General features: G+C 38.2%; 2 protein-coding genes across 5 annotated transcripts in view; both read right to left on the reverse strand.

Annotated features, from left to right (window-relative positions):
• The window catches only part of LOC131667483 (NAD(+) hydrolase sarm1), an 836900-nt gene that overhangs the window by 677423 nt on the left and 136647 nt on the right, over positions 1-22830 (reverse strand). The window lies entirely within an intron of this gene.
• Positions 5768-6265, reverse strand: LOC131668057 (uncharacterized). The gene has a single exon (XM_058941896.1). It carries the CDS (start codon positions 6263-6265, stop codon positions 5768-5770), a length of 498 nt encoding a protein of 165 aa, XP_058797879.1.

A 22830-nucleotide genomic window follows, 5' to 3' on the forward strand; every position in this document is an offset into this window, starting at 1 on the left:
GTGTTTTGGAATATCATTCAACATTATGTCAAATGGCAATGGAAATTTACAAAATCGTGCATAGTTTATTAAAAACATTCCACATAAATATAATTATATAAACCATACCTATATTGAATGACGCAAAGAAGTAGTTACACGATTATGTTAAAGATATATTGTATAAAGCATTGAAACGAAGTCAGACGTTGAATGTGAGACAAGTTACAACTTGTTTCCTAGGTGATGATTTCCATATTAATCCAGAAGTGATTGACCATGAATCTGAAGAAATACATGGTGTAGATTATGCCGAGGTACCTACTTGTACGGTTACAAATACGGCAGTCTATCATGGATACAAAAAAATAGCTGTTGAATACTGGAAAATTGGTAAAAAGCAAAAACTGTCCTACAGTTCTATCCAAAGTCAATATAAACTAATTATGTCAGAACGTTAGTTAAGAACACGAAAATAGTAAATTTTGGCAAACGGGATAAGAAGAGAAAATTTGTTTAAAGTTTCAGAATATACTATACAACAACTTAAAGATGCTTTAGATCAAAAGTTAACAGTGCATAATTTGGATCTTCAAAGATGGGCTTTACAAAAAGAGTATGAGTTAGATATACCGTGGTTCAAGGTTTTACCCAAATGGATATTAATATTTAAAAGAAAGCACAAAATTGTATGGCGTAAAATAACCAACTATGGAACGAAAGTATTTATTGAAAATGAGTCCTATTTACAGATTGTCAAAATTTTCTTAAAAACAGAATTATCAACCAAAAAGCAAGTAATACGTATATATGGTTCTGATCTATGTGTATTCAATTTAGAAATGGATACTGGCAGAACATTCAATGTAAAAGGTATAAAGACAGTCGAATCAGTAGTAAAATCAATATCATCGACTACGCATAGTGTTGCGGATGTTTATTTGAAAGAAGTGCGTAGCTCATAATTACTTATAAATGAATACCAGTAAAATCAATAGTCCCCTGTTTACGACAACGGTCCACATCTAAGCGCTTGTAGCCTCAAGTGGGGAAATCATACTATCGGCGTCTGATCGTAAAGTGGGGAAAATGCATGATCGGCTTTTAGTCGTAAAGTAGGAAAACCACAACAGCTGCCTTACGAAACTGCAGCGAACACCGCGCAGCCGAACTATTTATAAAATGAAAACCCGTTGAGTATATCGAAGAGTATATATTCTTTTATCGTCAATTGAAATGTACTACTTATCAATTGGTTTATACGGCAACGCAATGAATTTCGACTATTATAACTCAAATCTCTGATCTTGGAGCATTGTAACCTGCGGGGCAATAAACCTTGCCCACTTACCCTAAATCCCTTAACCCCCGAGTCCTGTGACCTTCGATGCAATAATCCCCGTCCCCTTAACGCCAAATATTTTAACCCAAAAAGGATATAACAAGCGCGGCAATAAAACTTGCCAACTTAACCCCGAATTTCTTCACCTCGGAATCCTGTAACCTGCGATACAATAGCCCTAGATTCCTTGTGGCGCAAATTACTGGGATTTGCGTAACGGCATCGAGGGTTATATCATCACAGGTTTCAGGGCTACAGCGTTAACGGATTTAAGGTTAAGGGGGCAGTTAAAGATTAAGGAATCGGGGGTTTTTGGGTTAACGGATTTAGGGTTATGGCCACGCAGACATAGCCTTCTAGAATATCTCGGAATACTGACGTGCTGGCGCAATTCTAAGCTGGGATTTGGATTTAGCGCATCGAAATTCTTCCGGTGCATTATGTATAGTTTTTGGTTCTGAAGTTTGTCGGCCTGTGACAGACAGACAAATATTAGAATTAAAAATTTAAATAATTTGTTTAAATAAATTTAAATGTACAAATCTGCCATCAAACTGGTGACTAGTAACCCCCAAAACCATGGAAATGTGGTGCAGCTTGCAAAAATATTCTATTATACAGGAATTTGTTTAAAGAAATTTTTTAAATAAAATACATTTTGCAAATCTGATATCAGATTCATAACCAGAGACCTCAAAAATCAGCAAAAGTACGTGCAACTTGTAAAAACATTGAAACTTGCAACATTTGTTTATATAAATTGTTTAAATAAATCTAAATTCACAAATCTAACATCAAACTCGTAATCAGTGACCCCTAAAACCATGGAAATGAGGTGCAACTTGCAAAAATATTCAATTTTCAGAACTTTGTTTAAACAAGTGGCTTAAATAAAACACATTTTGTAAATCTGATATCAGATTCATAACCAGCGACCTCAAAATTCAGCAAAAGTATGTGCAACTTGCAAAAACATTGAGTCTTGCAACATTTGTTTAAATAAATTGTTTGAATAAATCTAAATTCACAAATCTAACATCAAACTCGTAATCAGTGACCCCTAAAACCATGGAAATGAGGTGCAACTTGCAAAAATATTCAATTGTGCAAAAATTTGTTTAAACAAATTGCTTGAATAAAATAAGTTTTGAAAATCTGATATCTGATACGATCAGCGGAATCAAAAACCGTGAAATCTTTCATTCGTTTTTGAAATTCTGTAGATAGATGATGTAGAATATTACGTAACTTGAAATGTATGATTGTATAGTGAAGCTGAGATAGGTGAAAGCTGAGATAACTGATTTTGTGACATGCTAATCCTTCCGTGTTAGAGATCACGTTTGAGTGGCGGGCTAACGCTTGAATTTCCTGTAAATGCTATTATCTTATTTTCTTATACTTTATTTATTATAAGAATATTTATCATAAGAACATTTTTTATCCTCTTTGTTATTTATTATAAGAAAAATGAGTTCCAGAAGCCCTTGTGCAAGGAAAATTGATACATTTTGTTATGTTTGTGGGAAGTTTGAAACAACTTCTTATCGACGATCGATTAATGATTCAATCAAAACTCTATATATGAAATGTTATAAGGTTCCGATCGACAATTTAGATAAGACATGGGTACCATCTTCAATTTGTAATTCTTGCAGAATTGTTATGTTGAAGTGGGATGATAATAGCAGCAATATGACTGTTATTGAACCGACCATCTGGCGTGAGCCCAAGGACCATGAAACTGATTGTTACTTTTGCTTATGTAATACAACGGGTTTCAATAAACAAAATTCAAATAAAATCATCTACCCTGCGGTAACGAGTGTAACACCAGTTAAAGTAGGAAAAGTAAGTAAACCCGGAAAAGAAGTTGGTTGGATATTGATACAACTGAAGATGTCTCTTTTGAAGATAGTTCTGATGACGAGAGTCCTAAGTTGTTTGACCAAAGTTCGTTAGATGATTTTATTCGAGACTTCAATCTTCCAAAGGATAAAGCTGAACTCTGTGCTTCAAGACTCCAAGAAAGGAAGCTATTATTACCTGGAACAAAAGTGTCAATTTACAGAAACCGTGAAGAGGCGTTCATAAAGTACTTTACAATGGAGGATGTGATGGTGTACTGTAATAACATCGAAGAATTGGTTAACTTGTATATCCAAGATTTGTACAAGCCAGAAAACTGGCGTCTCTTCATTGATTCTTCCACACAAAGTCTCAAAGTTGTGTTACTACACAACGGAAATAAGTATGCGGCACTTCCTGTAGGTCACTCAACTGCACTAAAAGAATCATACAATAGTTTTCAATTTCTACTGGAAAAAATAAATTACAAGACTCACAATTGGCTTGTTTGTGGTGACTTTAAGATGATAAATCTTATAGTTGGCTTGCAGTCGGGAAATACCAAATTTCCGTGTTTCCTTTGCCTTTGGGACAGCCGTGCAAGAGATAAACATTGGGTAACAAAAAAATGGCCCACAAGACCAGAATGGAAAATAGGTTCTCATAGTGTCACCTACGTAGGTCTTGTTGATAGAGAGAGAGTATTACTGCCACCACTTCACATCAAATTAGGTTTAATGAAACAGTTTGTGAAAGCATTGAATAAAGAAGGTAAATGTTTCAATCATTTGAAAGCCACATTTCCGAAATTGAGTGATGCAAAAATTAAGGAAGGCATTTTCGTTGGGCCTGATATACGAAAACTCATGAAAGATGATACATTTATCGAAACCATGACTCTCGTTGAAAAGAATGCTTGGTTGAGCTTCAAAGATGTTACAGAAAAATTTTTAGGCAATAATCGAGACCCGCAGTTTGAAACTATTGTGTCCAACATGTTACAGAATTTCCGAAAAATGGGTTGTCTAATGAGCCTTAAAATACACTTCCTTCATTCTCATTCGGACTATTTCCCAGAAAATCTTGGAGCATATAGTGAGGAGATGGGTGAACGATTTCACCAAGACTTTAAACAAAAGGAACAACACTACCAAAGAAGATGGGACGAAAAAATGATGGCCGACTACTGCTGGTCATTGAAAAGGGATGATAATAACCCTACTAGTCACAAACGTAAATCTCTTCAACGATCGTTTGAAAGCATAACATCACAGAATTCGCGGTTATAGGTTTAAGAATATACATTCTAAAGATTGTCAGCTTCTTAGTGTAACCTCTCTAACTACACTGGAGCTTAGGAAATGCTATGGATTACAGTCCACTTAAATTAATTTGTCCTGTGCTTGACCCTCACTGTTCACTGTATTTAGTTTAACCTGTTGTGAGTTTAGCGCTCGCATATCATAGCGAACGTAAGTTCACCTGTAGTGGTCTAGAGCTCGAAGGTTACTGCGCATATAGGTTAGACTGTCGTGGATTCTAGTTTGCAAGTTATATCGTACTCAATATACCTGTTGCGGATTATAGCGCGCTTAAATTAACTTGTAACAGGTTATAGCGAATTTAGGTTAACTTGCCGTGATTTTGAGCTTGCAGGTTATAGCGCACTTGAGTCAACCAGCCACGTATTATAACGTACTTAGCTTAACCTCTCGCGGGTCATAGAGCGCTTAGGTTAACTTGTCGTGGTTTTAAACTGAGTGTATGCTATAAAGCACTTAGGCATTCCTGTCAAGGTTTTGAGCTTGCAGGTCATAGCGCACTTAAGTTAATCTGTCGCTGGTTCTAGAGTTGTAGGATTTTCAGTGCATTTAGGTCATAACCATCTGCCTTAGCCTGCCCTAAATTTATAGCTGCCATTTTAGAGTGCATCTAATAAATTCAGCTAGGTTCGCCGTAAATTAGTACAATGGTAGACCTTTATATGCCAGTGTAAGTTTTTCCTACTACTGAAGATTGAAAAAAAATCATGATTTTTCATACTCCAGTATAAATCAATTGATAAATGGCACGTTTCAATTGACGGTATCTCTGCTGGAAAAAGACATAAAAAAATCGGTAATGCATTTTGTCGGCCAAGAGTTGCTCTTTCAGATGCCGTTGTCAGTTTTGCATGAAAAAATTTATTCACAATGTTATAAGGTACCGAATATAGCCAAAATACGTGATTTTCGCACTTTTAGGTTAGGATATTTCAAAATCCTGACGTGCTGGCGCAATTCTGAGCTCGGATTTGGATTCAGCGCACCAAAATCCTTCGGGTGTACTATGTCTGGTCTCTGGTTCTGAAACCTTGTTGGCCTGTGTTATCTTCACCTAGATTCAAAAACGTATTTAAATATGCTTGGTACAAAAGTAGATACTTTGATGATGCTTAAAATTTAACTAGATTATTATGTAGAATGTAAATATACTGTAAAGGTCGTGAATTCAAACACGTTTTGATGTCCGACAGAACAATGGAGAATTCCTCGAATGTCAGCTTATGCTCCCCGATAGTCTTCTTTAGCAAGTTTTTGTGAATTTAATCCCAGCTTCTCATATACCTCCATAATGTGGTGTAGTAGGGGGAATGAACGTCCAAGAGATGCCATTTTCAGTTAATTTAGGAGCGACGTCTGCATAAAAAGCTGAAGTATCGCAAAACATGGCTCGAAGCTCGGCGTCCGCGCCACGAACGGTTGTCCTGTTGTCATTGTAAAGGTGTGTGCAGTTGCCTTGCGCATTAAGAAAGCGACGAAGTGCCAGCAAGAAAGTAGCCGAGGTTAAATCACCGACAGCCTCCAGATAAATTGCTTTGGTGTTGAGGCATATAAATAGCGCGATGTAACCTTGTAAAGACTTTTGTCCTCGTCCTTTTGAAATGCGCAAGTTGAAAGGTCCAGTGTAGTCCAAATCAGCAGCAACAAACAGCCCGTTCGGAGTAACACGAACAGCCGAAAGATTACCCATAAGTTGACGGGCCAAACGAGGTTTATGTCTTTGACAATTAACGCATTTCCATACAGCAGTCTTGACCAGTGGTTGCATATCCATAACCCATATATATCGCAATAAAAAACTTATTGTAAGGGTAGATCCACCATGCAACGCTTTCTCATGTACGTTTTGAAGAATTAATTTACTAAGTGCGGAAGCTCGACGTAATATAGGCGGATAGTCAAATGATACGGTAAATTTGCATTGCTCAACCGCCCGCCAACACGCAAGATATCGTCGTAACCGAGGTATGGATTCATTCGTTGTAACGAGTGATGTTTAGGCAACGCTCTACCTTTTCGTAGAAAATCAAGCTCAGCTGAGAACGCGTGAGCTTGCGCAAGCTTGATAAGCGTATTTTGAGCATTGTCAATTTCGGCTACTGTAAGCCACTTTCAAGGATACGAGCATTGGTCAGCCTTACTTCGCGTACGCTGCAACGATGACCGCAAGCACCACCCAACGATCCGCATCAATCGTTTCAAATCAGAATAGCGCGATAGGATTTCAGGCTCAATGACTTTCGGTCTAACTCGCAGGGTTTGCACTGCCTTAGGGAGCTAAGGCCATTTGTGCACGGGAGTTTTGAGCCATTCGGGTCCGTACCACCACAACACTTCGGATTGTAATTGTAAGGGCGTAACGCCGCGAGTAGCTAAGTCAGCTGGATTTTCAGCCGATCCAACGTGTGACCACATAGCTAAAGGCAGTTCAGTTTGTACGAACGATACCCTGTTCGCGACAAACGTTTTCCAATGGCACGGATGTTTTTGAAGCCATTTCTGCACAATTTTGCTGTCGCCGAACAAGTGCACCGGTGCATCTTTCAAGAAAAAACAGAGAGAGGAGGGAGGGAAGAGAGAGGGAAAAGAGGCAGTAAAGATTCTATTCTGGAACGTGGCGGGGATTAGGAGCATGGAGGAAGACGTCTGGGAAAATATTAGGGTATTCGATATAATAGGGCTAAAGGAAACTTGGGTGAACAGGCAAGGAAAAAAACTGGGATGGAGAAGCAACTGAAAAGTTATAACATAGAGAGCAGAGACTTAAGAAGGGAAGGAAGAAGGGGAAGAGAAATAGTGTAGGAATAATGGCGGTAAGAGTGAAGAAAGCGATGAGTAAGGTTGAACGGAAGAAAGAAAGGAAAAGTGAAATAATAGCAGGAGAAATAAAGATCGGAGAGAGGAAATACATGATAGCAACGGTGTATATCCAACATGAGAAAAAGGAAAACTATGAATACCTAAGCGAAGAGATAAAGGAGAACAGAGGAAAAACAATAATTATAGGAGGAGACTTCAACGCAAGAACAGGAAATGAAGTGTGAGAATGGGAGACAGAAGAAAACCTAGAAGAAATAAAGGCCAAAGATAAAGTGTTAAAAGCAGAAAGAGAAGAAATGATAAAATGGCTAGGAGAAATGGGTTTAGTGATAACGAATGGGAGAAAACAATGAGATAAAGAGGGAGAAATAACATATATAGGAGCGAGAGGAATGTCCACGATAGATTATGTAGTAGGTAACGAGGAAGGTGATGAGTCGATAAAAAGGGTACAAATAAAAGAGAGAGTAAGGGAAAAAAAAGGATAAAAAAAAAGCTGGTGGAGAGAAGAATGTACGATAAAAAGAGCTAGGATGATGGCAGAGTTAAATACGGTAAGAAAAGGGGAAGGAAAGCGGGGCAAATACCTTGAAGCAAAGAAAGAATACAGAGAGGAAATAAGAAAAGTGAAAGAAGCTGAGGAGAAAAGAGTGGCATAAGAAATAAAAAAAGATAAGACGAGAAGAAAATTCTGGGATAAAGTGAATTACAATAGGAAGAAAAGAATTGGATTAGATGAAAATATAAGAAAAGAAGAATGGTTAAAGCACTTCAAGGGATAATTGGAAGAGAAAGAAAAGGAAGAAAGCAAAGGAGAAGAAACCGAAGACAGCGAAGGAGAGGAAGGTGAAGAAATCAAAGTAAAAGAAGTAGAAGAGGTAATAAGAAAAATAAAAAAGAAAAGGGCGACAGGAGAAGATGGTATAGCAAATGGAGCGCGGATGGAAGGTACGGAAGGCTTGTTAAAAGATATGACAAAATGCTTAAACAGAATATGGAACGAAGAAGGATACCCGGAAGAATGGAGGAAGGGAATAATAGTACCAATATATAAGAAAAGAAGGAAAGAAGAAGTAAAAAACTATAGAGGAATAACGTTGATGGACACGGGATATAAAATATATGCGAAAGTACTGAAGAAAAAGCTTGAAAGAGAACTAGAAGCAAAAGAAACGCTCAGCGATACGCAGATGGGATTCAGGAAGAAAAGAGGAACAATGGACGCAATATATCTATATATTAAAAACAATAATAGAAAAGGAAATAAGGGAAAAAGTATAAAAACTCTACGTATTCTTTGTCAACATGAAGGCCGCTTTTGACAAGATAAAGAGGAAGAAAATATGGGAAATCATGAAAGAGAAACGGAAAATAAAACAAATAAATGAATGTGAAAATCAGGAAAAGAATAGAAGAAATATGTAAGAAAACAGGGAATAAGGTAAAAGTTGGAGAAGAAATAATTGGGGAGTTTGAGACTTACAAAGACGTAAGGCAAGGGTGCCCTTTGAGCACCACGCTATTTAATCTTGCCTTCGCCGACCTGAAAGTGAAGATCACAGGCAAGAAGGAGGGGTAGTGATAGGAAGGAAGAAAATATGGATATTAGGATATGCAGATGATATAGTGATGATGGCAAAGAGTGAAAGTGGAATGAAAGCGATGCTGAAAAAATTAAACAAATACCTGGAAGAAAGGGGATTAGGACTAAATATAGGAAAATCAACGATGATAAAATGCAGGAGAGGAGGAGGAAGGGGGAAGAAGAAGAATTCGAATGGGAAGGTGAGAAGATAGAGATGGTTAAAGAGTACAACTATTTGGAATATGTTATAAGCAGATATAATGGAAATAAAAAGCAGATAAAGAAGGTAGAAGGGAAAATAAATATGGGACTCGGAAGACTATGGGGGCTAGGAGAAAAGCTATTTAGAGAAAATTGGGAGTTAAGGAGAAACCTGTTCGACGCACTGGCGAAAAGTGTGATTATGTATGTAGTAGAAATATGGGGATAGAAGAGATATGAAGAAAATGAGAGATTACAACTAAAATACATAAAGTGGGTATTAGGATAAAATAGAAACACGCCAAGTTACTTAATACGATGGGAAACAGGAAGACAAGAAATGAAAGAAACAGGATTAGAAAGAGCAATGAGGTATGAATACAAAATAAGAGAAGAAAGAGATGGGTCAATAAAAAGAGGAGTATGGACAGAACTAAAGAAAAGGGAAAGAAATGAATAAGATTAAAAGGCTAAGGAGGAGAGAGAGGAAAGGCTAAAAAACAGTAAAATATACAGAGAGAGAAAGACTGAGACAAAATGAGAGAAGAGTTTTGGGAAGAAATAAGAGAAGAGCTAAAGAAAAAAGAAGAAAAATAACTAAAAGAAAAGCTAGAAAAGTCAAGATACATAAACGAGTGGAAAGAACTGAAAGAAGAAATGAAAAAGTATAGATTAGAGGAAATTCAAGTAGAGGGAAGAATAAAAGGCCTACAAATAAGGGAAAGGTTTAGGTTAGGTAACGAAACGAGAGGAAGCAGGTATTGGGAAAAAGAAGAAAATAAGAGATGCAGAATGTGTATAAAAGAGGAAGAAAATTGGAAGCACATAGTAGAACAATGTGAAAAAAGTAAAAAGGAAGGGGAAGAATGGGAAAAAATAATAATAGGAAGCAAAAAAAAGATAGCGTGGATGATGGAGCTAAAATGGAAAAGAAGAAGAAACAAAGAGGAGAGAGAAAAGGAGAAACAAGAAGACCAAATTACAAGTCCATAAGGACAGACGGAAACAGAAGACGAGACATAAGACTCGCAGACACATCTACATACGCACACATACGTACACACAAAATACGCACAACCACGCAAACATACACATATACACACACACACACACACACACACAAAACACACGTACTAGCAACTACACAAGCGAGAGGAAGCAGGTATTGGATGATGGAGTAAAAATGGTAAAGAAGAGAAAGAAAAAGGAAAACAAGAAGAGAAATATAAAGATAGTAAGGATTATGAGTAAGATTAGGAAATAAAAGGCAGAGAGAGCAATAGGAAATGAGAAAAAGGTGTCAAAGCCCTAATAAGGAGAAAGACAAGAGAAATGATTAGCAAGAAGGAGAGCTAAAGCAAAAGAAGGCAAAGGTGAAAAGGCAAAAGAAAGTAAGCCAATAAAGAAGTCGAAAAAGAAACTAAGAAAGAAAAAGAAAAACAGAAGAGCGGAAAAGGCAGATTTTACCACAGAAGAACATTTTTCAAAGATGTTGTAATTATTTGGAAGAGCCTCTGTAGGTAGGTTTTGATTTATTGTTTTTTTAGAATCATTCTTCCCTTTTTTATATTTGTTAATCCGTTTGTGTATGTGTTTTTTGATAAATTTAGATGGATAATTATTCTTTTTCAGGATATTCGTAACTATTTTTAAATTGCGTGAACGAAATTTCTTGTCAGCAAGTAAAAACACCCGGTCAACTATATTTGAAACTACATTGACTTTTTGATGAATTGTATGTTCTGAGTTAAAATTTAAAATTCTGTCAGTTTGTGTTGTTTTTCTAAACCAGTCAAATTCAAATTTATCATTATTTCTGATCAATTTTAAGTCGAGAAATGGAATAAAATTATTCATTTCAATTTCAAACGTAAATTGTAGTTTATTATGATAAGAATTGAACGTCTCGATAACTAAATCAATTTTATCTTTCGGAACACACATCAAAGTATCATCAACATATCTATAGTAGAAAACAGGATTAATTTTATATTTATTCCACAACATGTTCAGGCACTGTTTTTCTAAGTCTTCCATTACAATATCAGCCAATAACGGAGAGATAGGAGAGCCCATCGGGCTTCCAAATATTTGTTTATAATAAATTTTGTTAAACACAAAATGTGTTATTAAATAAAAATTTTATACCTCTCCGAATCTCTTCCATTGGGATCTCACAATTTTTAATTTGTTCATAACGTTTGTCCAATCCTTCCAAGACTAAATCACAAGATATGTTTGTGAATAAGGAACTCACATCTAATGATATTAAAACGTGATCGTTTGGAACAAAAATATCTTTTAAGTTCTGTTTTCATTTTCCACTATTTTAAATATAAGTTAGGTTTATTTATAACTGTTTTAAGAGCATTATATAAGAATTTTGCTAATTTGTAATAGGGCTATTAATTGATGAAATTATTGGTCGTAGTGGCACATTTTCTTTATGTATTTTTGGTAATCCATAGCATTTTGCTATAGATGTGTCGGTTTGAGTCAAATGATTATTATGCTATTATTTATTCAGAAAACCATTATCATTCCAATCTTTCAAAATTATTTTTACGTCTCCTTGTAATTTTTTCAGAGGGTTTTATTTAACTTTGATATAAGTGATATTATCATCTAATAAAGTATTCATTTTTTCTAAATATTCTTTTTTCGACACAACTACTGTGACATTACCTTTGTCTGCGTTTGTAAACATAATATTTGGATACATTTTCCGAAAATTTCTTATTGCCTAAGGTTTTAATTTTCTTTCTAAATCTATATTGTTTACCAGACATAATGTGATATTTTTTTAGGTATTTATAGTCTTACATGGATAAATTTTTCGAATATCTTTGCTATATTAGTATTTATAGCAAGAAAAATCCTGAAACACTTACGTATAATGTAAATACATGATTTCTTCTATATCGACTAATATCAGTAATAATACCGACTTGATTATACCTACTGGTACATGCTACTTTATTAGCCGAAACATCCTCCAGCTATTGTATATATACTTTAGTTTCACACTTTTCTTGTTGATCTTATCTAATTTATAATTAAATCTGGATTTTCAAGAAGAAGGAGATTGAGCTATGTAAGAAAGAGGACATCGAATTTAGCCTCCAATTTGATAACGACTATATATATAGCACCATATCGTGTGCTGATTTTCTTAGTGCATGTGACTGCGTATAAAATTTTTTCTTCCAAGTATTTGACTCTCTTTCTCGAAAGGTAACTTGAACTTGCAATAGCATTGGTAGAATCCATAATTTAAAAAAGCTGTAATAAAAAAAAAGTATTACATTAATGTTTTAATAAATGATTGAATCTTGAAGCTTACATTTTTTTCATACCTAAACAGTATATTCATTCTTAATGAAGTGTCTTAGTAGTAGGTGAAGTGGTAGGTGTAAAATAGTGACTAAAAGCTCATCTCATAGATGCTTGATATAAAGCCCTTCCTAGTCAATTATGTCATGTTTCTTCTTTTCCTCCTATAAATTTAGTCAATCCATCATATCAACATACATCTAGTTGTTATTCTTAAAAGCTAAAGTCTCTGAAATATTTTCTGATGATAATAAAACTGATTGTTGTAAACATCATCATATTGTCAGAGCTAATGTCAAAGATAACGTTTTCTTTATTATTTTTCTCTGATAGAATAGTTTAAAGATGTGAGGAGTTCTTTTGCATCCAACTTTCCAGCGCCATAATATTTGCAATGCATAGATTTCTGTCCAATCCGGTCGATGATAGCTGCAAATAATTAGTCTTTGGAAAACCTAGTTCATGTAACAATGGACAGAGCCCATCTTTTAAATCAAACATATAATCTACGTATTGAGAAAGCCACAGAACTTTATGCCGACTTTTGACATAGATTACGACTGCATCAGTCTTCTGCTAAACGACCTATGTCTTGTATAATATGTCGATGATGGTCGATGGAATATTTCCTACATTCCAATTAATTTCATGGAAGTGAACCATGAGCCAGACGTTCTTTTTCTTGGAATGACTTGAAAGTTCTTTCCATAGATAAGTTGATGAAAAAATTCAATGAGCTGATTCTATGTAATCATCTTCAATATTGACAATCGCAATTTCTATAAAGAGCGATTGGTCATTGAACTTGAACGCTTATATATCAACGTTAACTTCTATTTTACGTCTGTAACGAAAAAAACATACGAAAAATTAAGTGCATTTAGAAGCTAATAGTTATACTCGTAAGTAACCCAAAAAACCGTTTTTCTTACGGTGTGTATGGTTCACAACGTGCCATAATTGCTATGCTTCGGCAAAATTCATAGCGGTAGAATCAAAATACTTTATATACGAGTATAATTTTTTCTTTACCATTCACTGCAGTCTTCCTACTACTTGTTGCATTAGTAACTAAAAAAGTTTATAAGTATACTTTGAAGTATATACACGAATATATCCTTTTAAAAGTGATAATCAATTCTCTATATACATACAATGACGTGCATAAGTTTCTGGCCAAAAAAAAATCATTTAAAATTTAAAGTTTTGCAGCTCCGTCTAAATGGCCGTACAAGAACGCGCGCAGGCTCACTTTGAAGAGTAAAGCAATATCCTTCATATCTCGCAGGTAAATTCATTCTTCTACAGTAGAACCTAATGAGCTTATTGCTTCTAAAGATTTAGTATTTTTATTTCTAATGATAATGTATGATTCAGGAATTTCTCCATCGGCAGTTGTCGAAAATATTGCAGCAATAACATTGGCTCCTTGGTAATTATATCTACAGCTCTCTTGTCCAGATTTTAATGAAAATAATAAATGCAGTTATGAAAATGATGATTCATTTCACATTTCAGTCATTAGTCGCTGTTGCATATTTAATCTTTCATCATTTCATAAGATTTAGCATAAATGTTCTTATCTCAAATGATGCTGTCTAAAATTGAGATCAATTCATAAACAATCAGTGAATTTTGTTGCATTCGATAATATAAAACTTCGTTTTGATTGATTATAAATAATTGGTCATACGACGGATTGTCGTCATCGTTGGGGTATAATGCTGTGTTTATTTAATTATATATTTGCTCTTGAGATAAAGAACTATTATAATTCCGTTTAAGTTAAAAAAAAAACAGAAAATTTGTTGTGTTCGCCATAAAATAATGTTAAAAGTTCATGTGGAAATTCTAGGAAGAGATCCAGCTACATTGACCTATGACCATAACAGTCATTGAATGATAATTTTTTACTAGCAACTTTTTCATCTTGGAAATGTTTAGCTTGGCAATGTTCGCATAAAATATTCAGTAATCCTCAGCAATCTTTTTCAACGACATTAATATTCTCTTGTAAAATGCGATTATTATCAGTGATTTGGTGGATTACATTTTATCGCCTACGATGCTGTTCTAAACGATCGATTCATATTCGTTCTCGAGAAATCCCTATCTCATTGTCTGTATTTTTTCGCTGACCCATAATGTATCAGTTACAGTACCTAAAAATGTTATATTAGTTTACTAAAGTTTTCACAAGCCTAATTAATTTTTATTTTATATTTAAAGAAAGAAATTGCTGTTGTTATCAAAATACTTGATGAAAGATAAGTAATTACATTTAATTATTATACAATATCTAGTATTTTAATAGTTATGTCTGTAACGAATTCTGCATCGTTACCAATTCTTGGGTGGGTAAGTGAGGCGCACTCGCTCATAGCAATCGAGGAGGGGAAAGGAAGGGTCAAGAAATAAACTGCAATCGTGTCTTAGAAAACCATTAAATCATTTTATTTAACTATATTAACACAACTACAAGAACTTTAAACACTAATAAACATAACTAAATTATTATCGTATACAACACAAAGAAACGGAGAGATAAATAAACTAAAATTACCCGCACTTACAAAATTTTAACGATCAACAGACCGTATCGCCCGGCAGGCTTTGGCGACAAACCGACTTAAGCTTAACGAAACCGCCCGGCAAAGGATCGCCTTGACGGATTCTACCTTAGATTATTACGCTGGCCATGTAATTACAAGCAGGTAGCCGGTGCGCTAACGCCTTGCCACCTACTTGACTCTTACACACATGTGCCGTACCACCAAAAAGAGAGAGAGAGAATAAAAAAGAATGGCCTTGACCTTTACTGTGCGGGATGTTGGGAAGGCTTGGCTGTGCCTTGCGAATGGTGCTGCTGACAGTCGTTGGGTAAACTCCTAGCCGGTTTCTTCCTGGTAGCGTTCCTCGCAGAGGTGCTGGTAAAGGGCACTAGTATTTGGCGTGCTTTTCCCCGTTTCCGTAGCTTTCGACTTAGCTCCTTGCTCCTTGGGGTGGCGTATGCGTACTCGGCTGACTAAATCTGCTAACTCTACTCTACTGACTAATTTCTGCCTGTCTACTCTGCTGACTGACTTCAGCCTGCCTACTCGTTTAACCGCAATCAACAGCTTCCTACGACTTTTCTTTCATTTTCCCCACTTGATCTACTTATTAAGCGGCGTGCAACTAAAGTGCTAATTGGTTACGTATCGTGCGCCTACATAAACCTGCGTGGGGCACGCATGCCCCTCTCTCTCTCTCTTTCTCACACCGGGCATCGTCCACTCCAGCAGATTCGGGCCGGCTCGGCCTCGCTCGGCGAGCTTCGTCGGCTGAAAAACAATGGCAACGCATTAGGCGCATTCTAAATGCGCCCAACGCTGGCCACTATGCCTTGCCGAGAGAGGGGGAAATGGAGAAAAATACTGACAAGAACAAGCACAATGCTCGCTCTCGTCATATGTCAATTTGCTTCAGGCTTTTTCATTTTTAATTTGGTTTGGTTCGGATAAGTTTGATTTAATTTGGTTAAGAAACAAATAATATATATAATATAATATATATGTATGTGTGTGTGTGTGTGTGTGTGTGTGTGTGTGTGTGCGTGTGTGTGTGTGTGTGTGTATCTATGTGTAATAATATATTTGAAAAAGTCAAACAATTAAACGATATTATTAATGTTAAAGAACCTAAATGAAAGTAATAATATCACTCTGGAAAAAATGAAAAACCTAAAACAATAAATTTGTAATGGGATATACATTTCATAAATCAATTATATTATTATGTACAGAATACACCATAATTTAAATTAAAAGATCACCAATCCTGGAAGTTACAATAAAACTCAAGTTTAAGTCTGGTACAGTAAAGAACTGTACAGTAATACAAAAAAAAGAGATCAACAATAAATGAAAGTGACCTTTCTTTATTATAGTTTGCAAGGCTTAAAATACAGAAGTTCAGTTAATATATCAATAATATTAAAGCTAATATCTTGTCTTTTCAATTCATTTTGATTAATATCTTATTGGAAAATATTATTATAAATTATTGCTCGTAATTATGATATTTGATTTTAGTATGAGCGTTGTAAAAGTGAATTTCAAGATGATCCAAAGAAAGTGTATCATACATGTTTATTATAGATTATACAATGCAATTGCAATAACAATAGAAAGTTTAGTTGCATTATGTGGAATACTACATGATAAATAGGTATAAAAATATTATTGAGGACAATTAGGTTATTGTTTCATTTATCAGTTAGATTAATTTTTTCTCATCTATTTCTTGATTCATTTAATATATTATTTTTCTAACTGTTCTTATTAATGGTGAAAGAAAGTTATAGGTATGAGTATAATCTCCACGACTATCCATTTAACGTTATTCTTATATCTTGTATAAGAGTAAACGTAGTTCAAATCATCAAATCATCAAACTTACATTTCGTTGTGACAACTATTTTTTAAATAAAATTTAAAAAAAGTATGATTCCTAATTTGATTACAAAATTTCATGTCATTTTTTTAGTACTGCTAAAATTATGGTTAATATATTATATTTGTTGATTCTAATTCAAATATCAAAAGATTATGGTATTCTGTATACCAAACATATTACAACATGTTGTAAGATTTTTAACTACAAATGTAAAAAAATTCATTTACTCACCCAACTCTTTATAACAGTAATGATAATGCTGCTACTAATTTTTGGTTTATAATATTTACAATGAATATTTTTGAAACAATATTTGGCGTTCTATTCAAAGATCGCTCAACATCTATGCTCGTTTATTTACATGTAAGCATGTACTATGGAAAAATCTGTAATAGTAAAATATATATTTTCATCTGCATCAAATAATTTTAGCTTTCACTCAATTACTTTAATGCATTAGCATTTGAAAAAATTAGAATATTCAAGTAGACTATCTTTATAATTGCCAATTTTATCTGTTTGAGAATATTATTTGTATGATTTTTTTTCGTTAAAACTACTTTTCTGTTATTGTGACCATAATATACTTTATACTTCAAATGATAATACATTGAAAACATTATTTTTTTTACAGTTTTCAAACAAAATCTTAAATAGGTAACAGATAGACACTTACATAAAAAAATTTAATTACCTCTTTATTTTTAAAATCGTGAAAATGAATACTCTGCCGACGCAATGAATGCTGCTGATAATTTTATATTTACTGTAACGGGGCGATAAATCTGCAAAAATTGAGAAATTTATTTAAGAACAAACTCCCACGATGCAGAGCAAACCGCCGCTCCGTTAACACGTATGTTAATACGTGTATTCATCTTAACGTCAGCTGACTTAACTTAGTTGTCTTCGATCAAGCAGAGTTGAACTCACCTTAAGTCACGTGCCTTGTGACACACGATGAGTTTCAAGTGTAAGCGACTTTACTCCAAATCCACTTAATCCCCTAGCTATAATAGGATTAAAACCTAAGCTTTTTAATTGTTTAAACTACTAGGAAAAATTATATGACGAAATCGGCGAATAAATTTAATAGATTTTATTAATCAAAATTACTACAGTCTTTGTCGGGCCGAAAGACTGACGCACGCGAATAGGATTCATAATTAAATAACTTTCGGTGAGAAAGAGAGAGAGAGAAGATACGAATATTGGCGCGATCTAACGCTCGGCGCAAATACAAAAAATATCAACGCTAACACGGTTGAACAAAATATCAAATATATTGTGTCGCGCGATAATTAAGGGAGGTGCACCTACCCTGCGGTGCAATTACGGTGATCAGCCGTAATTGTTGAAGCAAATTAAATGTGCTCCTCCGATCCAAATCAGCTGTGCTGCCTTGATCGCAAATCCGCTGTTTAATAGCTGTCACTTATGCTGCGGCTTTTGTGATGCTGCTACTGTTGCTGCTTCCTCGCTCACCCTTGCACACGTATCCAAAATCCAAATAAACTATTTATTGGCAAATCGGTGAAACAATGTGCAAAACTATTTTGGCGGTACTACACACGTAACAGCTGAGATGTAACTGCTAATTTAAAAGATCGCGCGCCCCCTCTCTCTCACAATACTTAGAACTAACGCGCGAAAATCAGAATCGCGAACGGTTCGATTAATTAAATCGACTACCGTTGCAGCCCCCTCCAAGTCCTGACTACCCGGGCAGGACGAATACCCGCGATTCGTTGCCATCAGGAACCTGAAAGTAATAAAGAAGGAAAGGAAACAAAATAATAAACTCCCTTCTTTATTTCGGCTAATTTGCCCTCCAGGGCCTACATCATCGTTTGGCTACACCTGGCGCGCGATGTTTCGGGTAGCGCCAGTGTGTAGCCTTCTTCGGGCACCGCTGGGAGTTGGTCACCCCAGGCTCTCCACAGATGTAGCAGCCCCTCAGCTGCGACCGAGATTGAGCAGCCTCCCGATCTTGTGATGGCTGCTCAGCAGCCAGAGAGGACTGCTGGGCACTGACTCCCTGTGAGGCGGTGATGGTCACGCCTCCCACCGTGGCGGTCGCACGTCCATCCTGCGACCTGACCACGATGGTGGTATCAGGAGCCATGCGCTCGTCCACATGGACCGTGAGCGTCGGTCCAGCGTCAGTAGCTCCCGGGGCTCTCTTCTCTTGAGCCGGCGCCGGGAGCGCTGCGGAGGACTCTTGTCCGTTATCCACCCGCAGCAGGGCCTCTCCATAGGCCCTCTGACGTTGAGCCATCCCTGCCCACTCCCCGAGCAACTCTTCTGCGCCCTGGCGGCTCAAAAAGCGTCTCAGGTGCTCCTGCACCTGAGACTGGAGTTGTTGAGCGAACCGCACTCCCCACCTCGTTGATCCCCAGACGCACGTGTCTGAAGTCGAGGAGGAGAGTAGGCTGCTCAGAGATCCGGGGATGATTGCAGACCCAGTGCGAGGCCCCACAGGTTTCCCTGGGTCCTGGGCATTGGCTCGCACTGTCCGACGTAAGGGTTACGCCGGACTTGAGGGTCTGCACCCCCTTGTCCACTGTAGACTTGGGACGTTCGACACTGTCCTGGTCCTCGGTCTGTGTCGAAGCGTCCCGAGAAGCCTTCTTCGGGGCGATCCACGACGAATCCCGGAGAACCTCTGCCACCGAGGCATTGCGCCGATCCCTTCGGGTGGTCCCTTCCAACTGGACTCTGGCGAAGCTCCGCAGATCTTCAATTAGCTGCGTCGCATCAGGACCCAGTTGCAGATCTAACAACATCTGCGTGACCACCTCGAAGGTCTCCTCTTCGACGACGATTCTCCGGTCCATCTGAAACATCCAAAAAACAACAAATTTCGGATGAATCTCCCTGCGCGAAGAAATAATCCTAATAATAGCCGCATCCCACCGAGTTATACGCTCCCTCGCGATTCTTTGTGAGAACGTCCTGGCCCGCGTCGGTTACCGCTCGGTTTTATCGGCCCAACCGTCCTTTGTACGACGGGTACGGTCCTTCGAGGCCTACCTCTCCCTCTATTCGCCTTCACGGGAGAGTTGTTGCCCCTCGCTGGACCGGTGACCGTCTCTGGAACCTTTCGAGGTCGACCTCGACCTCTCTTAGTTGGGGCAGATACCGGTAAATCCGACGTCTCCGTGGGAACTTTATCGACGACCGTGGGGGCTGCTAATTGGACCCGCTCGCTATCTGATAAATCCCCTCCCGGATTTTCGCGCGCATTCGCGGAATCGTTCGCATCCTCCGACGGCAGTTCATCTGGCGGCTCGCGAGGTTCGATGACCTCCTCGCTTTCCCCATCCTCACCCGGACCGTAATATGGTTTAAGGTCTTTGGCATGGAAGAGCTCAGACAGGATCTCCAGCTGATTGCCTAGCCTGTACGTGTTGGAACCGCAAACCTCTTCAATCACGTACGGACCGGCATATTTCGGCGCTAATTTAGCTGAAATACCTTGAGCAGCTGAAGATAGAATCCTGTTCCTCTTCCAAACCCAATCTCCGACCTTAAACTCGGGTTGCCGTCTCTTCCGGTCATAATAAGCCGCCTGACGCGCAACTTCCTCCTTTGACTTGGAGTTAGCTCTCTCCCACAAATTAGGATGCTTCTCCATATGTTCAGCCCAATCTTCCACAGCCTGATCCTCTGAACATTCAAGGGCCTGTTGATCTTGGGTTCTTCTGAAAGTCAAAGGAGGTACCGGCTGACGCCCAAACATGAGCATCGCATGGTCTTGAGTGTCCTGTTTACTCGCTCTGTGGGATTCGCTTGGGGATGATACACGAGAGTCAAAGCGCGCTGGATGCCGTTCATCTGCAGGTATGAATCGACCTCCTGATTCTTAAATTCGGTTCCATTATCCGACAAGAATACTTCAGGCGCACCAAACCTAGTGACGATCCTCTCGTGTAATTCCCTTGCGATTGTCTTCCCATTGGCCTTGCCTATCGCAACACACTCTACCCAGCGAGTAAAGTCTATAAAGACTAAGATATACTCAAAACCTCGAGAGCTTTTGGGAAATGGACCAGTGATATCACCCGCCAACACCTGCCAGGGTCGTGATACTTGTCTACGACCCATCAGCCCGCAAGGTGCTCTTTGTTCCACCTTGCACTGCTGACATACCGGGCAACTCCTTACGTACTCCCTGACCTGATCATACATTTTAGGCCAGTAGTACAAGCGCCTAGCCCTGGAGAACGTACGCTCTCGTCCTTGATGTCCTGCAATAGGAGCATCATGGACTTCCTGGAGCACCTGGTACCTTTTCTCCCTAGGCACCGCAAGCTTCCACGCTTCCACGTTGTCGATGGACCCTTCACCATCCTCATCAGGCTGATAATGATACAGTCTCCCTCCTACCACCTTCCAAGTGGGGTGAGAGTGTGGGTCCTGGCATACTTCCTGGTATTGTTGCAAATACCAGACGTCAGTGGTCTCCGGCCGACTATTTATAGCACTCACTTCAATCCCCTCCTCCTCATAGGCCCTAGATAAAGCGTCTGGCACCACATTGAGATCCCCTCTTCGATATTCGATATCGAAGACATTGCCTTGCAACGCTAGCGCCCATCGCGCTAATCTTTCCGTGGGATTTCTCATATTGTGGAGCCATTTCAGGCAACTATGATCAGTGATGACCTTGAAGTGATCCCCTTCAATATACGGCCGGAACTTTCCAATGGCCCATACCACTGCCAAGCACTCTTTCTCGGAAACCGTATAATTTCTCTCAGCACTGTTGAGTGATCGGCTGGCGTATTCTATTACACGCTCCTCTCCATCGACATCCTGTGCGAGAACTGCCCCGATCCCACTGTCAGTAGCATCACTTTGCAGTACAAACTGACCGTTCGGATCGGGTGATTGCAGTATTGGGGCGGAAGTCATCGCCTCCTGCAATCTCGTGAAAGCTCGCTCTTGCTCCTCCTCCCAAGAGAAGCGTACATTCTTCTTTGTCAGGCGGTTTATAGGTTCAGCGATCATGGCAAAGTCGGGTATAAAACGTCTATACCACGAGGTCATTCCCATGAACCGCTTCACCTGTTTGACAGTCCGGGGTGTTGGATATTCTAATATCGGGCGTATTTTCTCGGGATCTGGTCTTACTACGTCCTGGTTGACAAGAACTCCCAAGTACCTGACTTCCGTCTTACAGAAGTGACTTTTATCTTTGTTGATGGTTAGGCCCGCACCTAGAATTCTTTTTAATACCCTTTCTAGGTGCCGCTTATGCTCCTCAAAGGACGACGAAACTACAATTACGTCGTCAAGGTAAGCGAAAGCGAATGGATCCATATCCGGGCCTATCACCTTGTTCATCAACCTCTGGAAGGTCGCTCCTGCGTATGACAGTCCGAAGGGCATTCTCTTAAATTGAAAGTGCCCTAATCCAGGAACTGCAAACGCTGATATTGGACGCGATTCTTCCTTTAAGGGAATTTGATGGTACGCACTGCTCAAGTCCAAAGTAGATATGAACTTTGCATCCCTTATTCGTCTTAGGATGTCGTTCATATATGGTAAAGGATAGGCATCAGGTTTGGTAATTGCATTTACCTTTTGATAATTCACACAAAACCTATATTTTCCATCTGCCTTCTTTACCATTACTACTGGACTTGACCATACGCTGGTCGCTGGTTCGATAACATCCTTTTCCAGCATATCTTTGACCAGCGTGTGCATTTCCTCTCGCACTCTATCTGAGACTGGGTAGTACTTCTGTTTGATGGGTCGAGCATTTCCAACATCTATTTCATGCTCGACCCCCACGGCACAACCTAAAGCCTGACCCCCGTCAGGAATCAATCTTCTGACGAGGTCTTCAATTTCTTCAAGCTGTGACTCCGTGGCTTCCCACAGTCCTACCGGTACGAGAAATGCCGTACCATCAATTCCAGCCACTTCCATTGGTACTTTCACTTGGGCGTCCT

Source organism: Phymastichus coffea, unplaced genomic scaffold, assembly GCF_024137745.1.
Source record: "Phymastichus coffea isolate CEN01 unplaced genomic scaffold, Cenicafe_Pcof_1.1 PCOF00005, whole genome shotgun sequence".
Taxonomy (NCBI): domain Eukaryota; kingdom Metazoa; phylum Arthropoda; class Insecta; order Hymenoptera; family Eulophidae; genus Phymastichus; species Phymastichus coffea.

What these genes read in the sequence shown, in the direction of transcription:
- LOC131668057 (XM_058941896.1), bottom strand. Translation starts at nt 6,265, where the DNA reads ATGGATATGCAACCACTGGTCAAGACTGCTGTATGGAAATGCGTTAAT.